Source organism: Vitis vinifera, chromosome 13, assembly GCF_030704535.1.
Source record: "Vitis vinifera cultivar Pinot Noir 40024 chromosome 13, ASM3070453v1".
Taxonomy (NCBI): domain Eukaryota; kingdom Viridiplantae; phylum Streptophyta; class Magnoliopsida; order Vitales; family Vitaceae; genus Vitis; species Vitis vinifera.
In genome coordinates, this window is record NC_081817.1 from 9,336,964 (window position 1) to 9,347,214 (window position 10,251).

At 41.4% G+C, this 10,251-nt stretch overlaps 1 protein-coding gene across 1 annotated transcript; it reads left to right on the forward strand.

The window, feature by feature from the left end:
* The first annotated feature begins 2,782 nt into the window (after nt 1-2,782).
* Nucleotides 2,783-5,402, forward strand: LOC100254087 (serine/threonine-protein kinase D6PKL2). The gene is made up of 2 exons (XM_002264888.4): nt 2,783-3,563; nt 4,405-5,402. The coding sequence occupies exons 1-2, from the start codon at nt 3,004-3,006 to the stop codon at nt 5,207-5,209; spliced, it is 1,365 nt and encodes a 454-aa protein (XP_002264924.1). The 5' UTR covers nt 2,783-3,003; the 3' UTR covers nt 5,210-5,402.
* Nucleotides 5,403-10,251: the final 4,849 nt, after the last annotated feature.

The window sequence follows — 10,251 nt, forward strand, 5'->3', positions numbered from 1 at the left end:
CAGGTATATAAAGCCTTCTATATGATTGGTCTATTTTACTAGGGATTATGTATACATAAATTTATCATTGTTTGATGATTCATTCATCTGTTCAACTTAGAAATATTATCTAATTTTCGGTTTAGAAAACTTTTGTTGAATGGTTAAAACTTACCTATTCAAACTGATTTCAAGTAGTTAATCTACTAATAGGACTCCCTATTAGCAGCCTCCACTTCTTTCCCTCTTTGGCTGAGCCTATTAGGAGTCAAATAATTATTATAACCATCAATTATTAAAGGAAAAATAGAGAACATAAATACTGCTTTTGGGAAATGTTCAATCAATCATATTACTGCTTTTGGCTTTATATGATGGTATCTGCATGAGACTTTGTTTCATAGTATCAGTGATAAGGTTTTCTTCTAGTTTAGTGTATAGATGATTATATAGTTACAAAAAGACATACTTTTTGGGTATGTATATTGTCCACTAGTTGATCTGACATGTGGCAATCTTAGCCAGGATCTCCTTAATCCTACTATGGTAAACAAGTTGAAATTGTCAGCTAGGACCTCCCTGGATCAATTCAGTTGCCTGCAGGACATCAACACAAGACAAAAGGTTAGTATATATATACATATATTAATGCTTTCAATTTATTCTATTTCTACATGAGTTGTCTTTTATAAATGGATGTATGGATGACTACAGTTGTTATTTTAATAAATTATCATAAAATACCACTGCCACCAAGCAGGATATTTTATGACCTGCTGCATTTTTCTCTTTTCTGTTAATTGGTTTTTATGTTATCTCTGATGGCAAGCTGACTTATGCAACTAATCAAACAGTGTTGGCTATAGATTTGATCCTTGTCTCCAACTCCTGCTGACTGGACCTACCTGGTCTTTTGAATAACCCTGTACAGAGACATCAGGCTCCATTTATTACAATGGAGAAAATGATTGATATGTTTGCTTTACATGCAATATTTACACAGGTGGCTTGGTTTGTTTGTTCATATCTTATGGGCTCTCCAACAAGAGTTTTAGGGGGCTGAAAGGAAAACTTAAATTATTTATTGCATTCTATTTTCTCAGTTCTTGAATTTGTTGCTTTTTAGTGAATGTATCTTTGCACTTCTAGGATCAAGTAGAAATTGGAGGAGAAATAAACAAAGTCACGTGTCAGTGTCACGATCGTGTTTAATATATACACACTTGATATACTGCATGTACGCCCTCGATATTTACTTATATACACTTCCATCATTTAAGATGAGAAATTAACCATGAGAAAGCTGGTTTCATAGTAAGGTTTTAGATGAGTACGTCAGTAGAGAGCAAGCTAAATCTGTGAAGCTAATGCACTCAAGCACAAACACTAGAAGACAGGAACAAAGCTAATTAGCAGTATTGATATATAGGTGCTAACATTAAAGAAAAATACCCAAGATACATCCTAAGATATCTTAGAGTAAAATTAATTGAAATAAGCCATCAGTCATTTTCCTCCACAGTGAATGAGGACCTAGTCTTATTGTTTGTGTACAAAGCTGTCTCTCTCACATTTTGACATTTCTCTTGTCCTCACCCTCCTGCTGTCTGGTGGGTATCATGTATTAATCTTTTTCCACATTGCCAGTGTGAATTAACAAGAGTGTTGAGCACATGGACTGAAAGTCAACCTTTTTTAAAGCCCCTTTACCTTGATGTATTGCAGTTGAGGCCCTCCCATCCCAACCCCCTTTTGCTTCAGTTAGGGTGAAATGCCAACTGCATCTGTAATTTTCTTCTTAGAATGCAGGGTGGCTCATTGCACCTGGAATCAATCAAATTGTCGCCCATGTTGCATCTTTGGAGTGAAAACTAGAACTACCCCCTTCCAATTCCTGAAATCAGATGAAATTAGGGCAACCACAATGTGGGAGATCATTATTGGTGGTGTCCTGAGAAGAGAAGGGATAAAAGGATAAACGGATAGGATGACTGTCACTTCAATAGTTAAATATAAGGTTGTTGAGCTTAATAATTCCTGGCACATGAAATGTGTGGCTGACCCCTCTGTCTGTAGGATGGCAACCGCCAAGGCGTGCTTTCCTTTTGGGGGAGAGTAGGGTAGGTGTAACTTTGTAAGCTTCAGCTTTTCTAGGAGAATCTCTCGGTATATGAAACCACATTTCTTCTCAATAATGGATAGAGCTTACAGTGAATGGACCCAAATTCTTGGCCTGCTGGGATTCTTGTCTGAGACATGCATTGCCACTACTTCTTGTAATGCCTTACCTACATGCTAGTCTATGTATGTGTCGGTATATGCACGTCGAAGATATTTGAAGGGAATGTTGTTTTGATTGGTATCAGGATCATAACCAACTATATCTTGGAATAATGAGGATCCATTTTGACATTGATGATACTATTTTAGCAGCTTAGCAGGGGATGATACTACCAAGAGTTGAATTGCCAAGTAAGAAACGAAGAACATGAAATATCATCATTAAATGTGCCATTATTTTAGCCTAAAAGGACACCAGAATTAACCAAGTCAAATGGTATTTTGATGATCATTGAATCCCGTCAAATCTTTAACCCTATCATTTCCTTCAACCCCCTCATATTCCAGAATGATTATTATGGTTTCGATCTTCCTTCAGGATGTCAAGGGAATATTACCAAATTCTCACCACCGGCTTAAAGTTTAGATTAATAAGAGGTTTTTTCTGTTTTCTAACAGGGATTATAATTTAAGATGCTAGTATTGATCATATGGGAGGGGGGGGGGGGGGCAACCAACCTCCCCATCAATAATTAAAAGAAAAAACTCCAAATATGGAATATATTGCCAGAAATGGAATCCAGCGCTTGGGCCCATGGTCAGGAGAACAGCCGGCCTTGACAGCCTAATCTCACTTTGCCGGCCCAAGCCCACGCATTCCCTCCTCCCACTCTTCAAAAACCTTTCCTCCACTCCCATTCATCGTTCAATTCTTTTCTGTCCATCGCCACCCCCGCAGTGACGATGCAGTCGTGTTCCGACGACATCGCCGACGAATTTGACAGCCTCAGCCTCAATTCCACCACCACCACCGCCTCCACCACCGTTGACATCAAGCACAGCTCTAGCTCCGGGTCTGAGGTCACCTGGGCTCCGCCCAGCATCGCCACCTCCTCCTCCAAACCCCACGCGCCCTCCGGAGACCCCTGCTGGCAGGCAATCCGGCGCGCCCAGGCCAGTAGCGACGGCGGCGCCCTCGCCCTCCACGAACTCCGGTTCCTGCGGCGGCTTGGGAGCGGCGACATCGGGAGCGTGTACCTGGTGGAGCTAAAGTGCGCGGGAGGGTGCATGTTTGCGGCGAAGGTGATGGATAAGAAGGAGCTGGTGAGTAGATACAAGGAAGGTAGGGCGAGAATAGAGAGGGAAATATTGGAAATGTTGGATCATCCATTTTTGCCCACGCTTTATGCCACGCTGGACTCTCCACGGTGGTCCTGTCTGTTGACGGAGTTCTGTCCCGGCGGCGACCTCCACGTCCTCCGGCAGCGTCAGCCTGATAAGCGCTTTCACGAAGCTACTGTCCGGTGGGTACAGTTAGTTAGTTACTCTCACTCTTTAACTCCCTATATTTACTATACGCTTCGCTATACAGAAACATGCAAATGTCAGGTCAACGTGATGATGAAAAATGATGCTTCATCATTGTCTTGGGGGTCCATCGGAGGGCTGAAAATCTACACTGTTGATTGTGGTGGGGCCTTCATTGCCTTTGAGTGGAGGCCCACACAATGTTTAATGTGTGTGTCCTGCACTGGATCGTTGACTGCCTGAGAAGAAAATAGGAATAATAAGGTCAGCAGAATCAATGGTGAGCTCAATTCGATGATACTTTGTCGTGGCTCACGTTCTTGACTACCGTTGATTCACTCGTAATTGCAGAAGTTCAGGCGGTCGCGACTTAAAACACCGCCGGATCTCCTGTTTAGCTTAATTCCTTCGAAATTTATGGTTTGTCGTTATTTAGCATTATTCTAAATTTCTAATTGCACTAATTCCCACTATTTTCGCCGGAGTTTTGGGATTATTTCGTAAATTCCTCCTCCATTTAGGATGTTTATGTATTATGTATTATCCCTGCTGGCCTTGGTGGCATTTGGGTAATTTCGAAGCCGTCCGCGTTTTTGAACTTCTGCTGGCTAAACATGCTAGCCCCTACCAGTGGCGCCGTGATGCTGGTGCACAGCAACCCTGTGGACCCCTGCGTGCAAGATTATGGAGTGGAGATATTCCACGCGCTTTTGTCTGTGGTCAATAACTGAGTCTATATGTCTCTCAACGATCACGCGCTGTTGATGCGCCTGGGGTCGAACTATTCGCTTATTTTATTAATATTGGAGTTGGTCTTGTGTGTTTCATTATGTACAGATTCTACGCATCGGAAGTGATCGTGGCTCTAGAATACCTTCACATGATGGGGATAATCTACCGTGACCTAAAACCCGAAAACGTGCTCGTGAGATCGGACGGTCATATTATGCTCACAGACTTCGATCTCTCATTAAAAAACGATAATTCTACATCAACGGCCCAGATCGTCTCGGATCAAAACCCGGCGTGCAAAAACTCCAGCACATACCCATCCAGCGACTATCCAACGGAGCCGCCTCCATTTGGTGAGTCATCATGCATTATACCCAATTGCATCGTTCCAGCTGTCTCATGCTTCCACCCGATCCGACGGCGGAGAAAGAAGCCACGTCACAGGAGGGCCCTGGAGATCGTGGCGGAGCCGGTGGACGTGCGGTCAATGTCGTTCGTTGGGACGCACGAGTACCTGGCCCCAGAGATCGTATCGGGGGAAGGGCACGGGAACGCGGTGGATTGGTGGACGCTAGGCATTTTCATATTCGAAATGCTGTACGGGACGACGCCGTTTAAGGGCGTGGACAATGAACTGACCCTGGCTAACATCGTGGCCCGAGCGCTGGAGTTCCCGAAGGAGCCATGGGTGCCAGCGGCAGCCAAGGATCTGATCACACAGCTGTTGGTAAAGGAGCCCAGCAGGCGAATGGGAGCCACCATGGGCGCCACCGCCATCAAACACCATGCCTTCTTCAACGGGGTGAACTGGGCGCTGCTGAGATGCGTTAGTCCACCCATCGTTCCCCGACCCTGCAACGACGTAGTTTCACCCCAAGGTTGTACGGACATCTCCATAGAGTATTACTAGGAGAGAGTGGGTGTGGGAAGGCTAAGTGAAACCTCATTGTGTAGCAGTAGCCCCCGCAGGGCCACACCACATATAAAGTTAGAACCAACCAACCAACCACATTCATTGGTCCCCAACATATACGTATGCATCTCAAATTGTGTAAACCAAAATTTCATATGAAAAAAATGCTTTCGATTATTATTACCATTAACAGTTAGTTTACTTTTTATTTTTGTAATTAGTGGGCGGTGCATGTGGGACGTGGGACATGGGTTGAATTTGTGTTTGCTTATGCAAAATCAAAACAACCACCCATGTGCTCTGTTTTAGTGTGGGGGATGTCTAATGAATGCAGATCTTATAACAAAATTACAATCAAACAGATAGGTGGATTTCATGGATATATTGGATATGTTGAAAAATATCTATGGATATTTTGATAAAAATATTGATGAGATAAAAATGAATGAAAACTCATAAAAATATTAGGAAAAATTAAAAGAAAATAATAAAAAAAACAATAATACACATATTGAAGTTTTATAAATATTTATCCAATTTTGAATGCATAAGAGAAATGGTTGCATGATTTTTAAAAATATTTATAGTTTTATTTTTTTTATTTCAAATTTATATTTATCTTGTATTTAATTAATATATAAAAGAAATAAAAAAACTCATTAAAAAACTATGATAATGATTTTTATATTTTAATAATCATTGAAATTCTTGAATATAAGATAATTAAAATTTATTTATTATTAAAATTTTATTTATTTATTTATTTTTTGTTTTGTAGAAATGGGTTAGAAAGTATATTAAGTTTTAGAGTAAATTTTGTACATATATTAAAGTAGCAAATATGTGTTGAACGGATATGGTAGTCAAGTGTTGAAGGTTAGTTTTGTTAAACTTAGGGTTTGGGGTTTGAGTCTTAGTAGTGTCCAGGTGACTTTTAGGAGTCTGATTGCTTGAAGGAATTAACCTTTTCTTAGGGAAGTGGCTTGTTAGGAAGCTAATCATAAGGGATCATGTCAAGCTTTCCATTGGTTAGCCATATCTATGTTAGGTGGCGTATGGCAGACCAACAGGGTAACGCCTCCTATTGATGGGACAAGACAAGCTTCATATCGGGATTTGTTTCTCATGTGTGTTCCTTGGTTTCCTTTGTTAATGGGACAAGATGAGCTTCATCTTAGGATTCGTTCCTCGGATGCATCTCATCCTAGCCCTTGATACCTATGCCAACGAACCTTTTTTAGTAGTTTGCTTTGGGGGTCGAGAAGGATTCCTTGGGTGTCAGTAGTTTGTGAGGTTTAACCATTCTAGTAGGTTTGAAATCCCTATCAGAGCATCCCTTTGCATCCACGAGGTCCTAGACCATGGAGTTTTTGGAACAACTCAAGTTAAATAGTCAATCATTCCTAGATAGGTTGTGAAGCCTGCCTAGACTCGGTATATCCAATGGGTCATTTTCAGTATCTAGTAACTCTAATGGGTTGTTTTCGGTACCCGACACCTCTAATGGGTCATTTTCGGTACCCGACACCTCTAATGGGTCGTTTTCGGTATCCGACACCTCTAATAGGTCGTTTTCGGTACCCGACACCTTTAATGGGTCATTTTCAGTACCCGATACCTCTAATGAGTCATTTTCGGTACTCGGTACCTTTAATGGGTTGCTTTCTATACTCGGTATCTCTAATGGGTTGTTGCCAGTACCTTGTACCTCGAATGGGTCGTTTTTGGTACCCAATACCTCTAATAGGTTGCTTTCGATACCCGATACCTACAATGTGACCCATTAGAGTAACTAGTTCTAGGCACACTTCATAATCTGCCTAGGAACGACTGATTGTTTAACTTAAGTTGTTTAAAAAACTTCAAGGTTTGAGACCTTGTGGTTAGGAAGGGATGCTTCGGTAGGGATTTTAAACCTGTTGACACAGTTAGCAAATCTCACAAACTACTAACACTAGAGGAATCTTTCTTGGCCCCTGAGTAAACTATTAGAAAATGTTTGTTGGCATAGGTATCAAGGGGAGTAGTGGGATGTGTCCAAGGAATGAATCCCAAGATGTAGCTCATTTTGTCTTATTAGCAAAGGCTGCCACAAAATGCATACGAGGAACGAATCCTAAGATAAAGCTTGTCCTATCCCATTGGCGAGAGTCACTACCTTGCTAGTCTACCATGCACTGCTTCACATAGATCTGACTTAGCAACGAAGAGCTTGATATGATCCTTAATGATCAACTTCCTAACAAGCCACTTCCCTAAAAGGTTGACTTTTTCATCTAGGTTTAGGGTGAGCTTGATAGAAGCGGATCAATGACTACCTGTATCGATGATCATACGATGGTCCATACCTAAAGTGTGTGTGAAGCGATGGGGTCGAATACTTGCTAGCAAAGATCCACGAAGTGCATTACAACAACCATGACGGGGGATGCTCCCTAGCTCATAAGGTGCTCTCTTAGGGTTATTTCTACTTGACCATTCAAAAAGATGCTTCTACACACGTTCAAAAATGAGAAAAGTGCACACGGTATGCATTGGTATCTCACTTATCAGTTGAGCAGTCGATTCCCCATTATAAGCCCTTAGCTTTTTGCATAATGCGGACTCAACATTGTAGGGCCACTCCCCATTACGACAAGATGCATCCAAGGAACGAATCCTAACATGAAGTTCATCTTGTCCCATCAGCAAAGGATGTCATAGAACGCGTGCAAGGAATGAATCTAAGATGAAGCTTGTTTTGTCTCATTGGGCAGAAGGCGTTGCCTTATTGGTCTGCCATGTGTCACCTGACACATATCTGGCCAACTAATGGAGAGCTTAATGTGATCCTCAATGACTAGCTTCTTTGCAAGCCATTTCCCTAGGAAAAGGTTGACTCCTTCAACTAATCAGAATCTAGTAGGAGAAACCTAGCCATAAGAAGAAAGGAAGAGCGATGAACAAGGTAGATCTCCATTCCTCCACAATCTACATAACCCCAAGTCTTAAACTAGATCATTAGTGGACTAGGAACTTGATAATCCATGAAAATCATATGTGGAAGGGGTGTGCAACAACATATGTGTGTGTGTGTGTATGTGTGTGGCTATATATATTTTAATTTTAATGCTCACTTTATTGCTCAAGGTTACCAACTTTTCTTTCTCAAAGGATAACTTGCTGTCCACACTTCTTCTTTCCGACAACTTCTTCTTTCCTTATTTTAGCCCACACTTGCTGTACACACTTCTTTCCTTATTTTAGGCCACAATTGTTTCCTTATTTCTCCATTTATTATTCTGTACAGTTAGCATACATTATTTGACATATTATAGTTTACATGTATAGGGCTAGAATCATGCAGGAATTTATTTGCTTTTATTTGCTTTCTATGTATAGGATCCTTGTAAAGTCTATATATAATTTACAAAACTCAAGGCCAAGGCATTCGACCATTCACACAATATTTTGACATGGTATAGAGCAAGGTTGCTAATTTTTCTTCCCTCAAATTCTTTTCTGTCTTCTCGGTTTCGGAGGTGCCTCTCGTGTCTTTCGGTCAAGTCTGTTTTGATCCTTGCTGCACCCAACCACAACCATTTTTCTCGGTATTTCTGTGGCTGTCATGGGTCAGTTTTCTTCTGGGATTTTTTTTTGGTCCATCATTTTGTCTCGGGTTCTATTTATTTTCTATGGATTCCTCACCTTTATGTGTTAAGTTTACATGCATAAATTATTCTACCTGGGCATTTCAGTTTGAACTTTTTCTCAAGGGAAAAGACCTTTGGGGTCATATTGATGGCACAAATGTTGAAAAACCATCCACTTTTGACAAATCTTAGGATGCTGGGTCTTCTCCTTCATGGGTTGTGCTTGATGCACGCATCATGTCTTGGCTTCTTGGTTCAGTGGAGCCTCATATTGTCACCCACTTGCGGCCCCATCACTCCGCTCAATCTATGTGGGCTTATTTGAAGAAAGTTTATCATCAGGATAATGATGCTCATCGCTTTCAGTTAGAACATGCGATTACCATTTTTCAACATGGTAGTCTTTCCATCCAGAACTACTACTCGGCATTTCTGACTCTTTGGCATGAATATGCTGATTTGGTTACAACGCATGTTCCTATTGCCGCTCTCTCAACTATTCAGGCTATTCACGCGACTACTCGACGTGATCAGTTTCTTATGAAACTACGTTTGAAATATGAATCTGTCTGCTCCTCTTTACTAAATAGATCTCCTATTCCCTCTCTTGATATTTGTTTTGGTGAGTAACTTCGAGAAGAGCAACGCCTTAGTACTCAAGCTATTCTAGAGCAATCTCATGGCAGTTCCGGGACGACAACTATAGCTTATGCTGCCCAAGGACGCGGACCACCTATGCATTCTAAAAATTTGCAGTGTTTTTGCTGCAAGGAATATGGGCATATTGCTGCCACTTGCCCTAAGAAGTTTTGTTCTTATTGCAAGAAGAAGGGTCACATTATCAAATAATGTCATATTCGCCCCCAGAATTGTCAGGCCTAAGCATTTCAGACTTCGATTATTATCCCTCCTGTAGCAACTTCTGCAGCACACGACTCTCCTTCAGCTGCGTGCTTTGTTCCTGTACCTCTTACACTAGATTACTGCACCCCAAAAATGGTGCAACAGATGTTAATTTCAGCATTATCAGCAATAAGGTTTCAAGGTAACAATTCTACTAAACTCTGGTACGTGGACTCGGGGGCCTCTAATCACATGACTAATAATCCCACCGCTTTGTGTCATGTTTGGCCCTACGCTGGTCAATCTTCCATTCAGACTACCAATGGAAGCTCTTTGCCCATAGCTACTATCGGTGATGCTTCTTCTAAGTTCACTGATGTGTTTCTTGCTTATCAGCTTTCCACGAATCTTATTTATGTTGGCCAATTAGTTGATAATAATTGTGCTGTTAATTTTTCTGGTAATGGTTGTGTTGTGCAGGACCAGGTAATAAGGAAGCCGATCGCGAAGGAACCTAAAGTGGGGCGCTTGTTTCCACTATTTTACCTGTTCCAGATTGTTCTC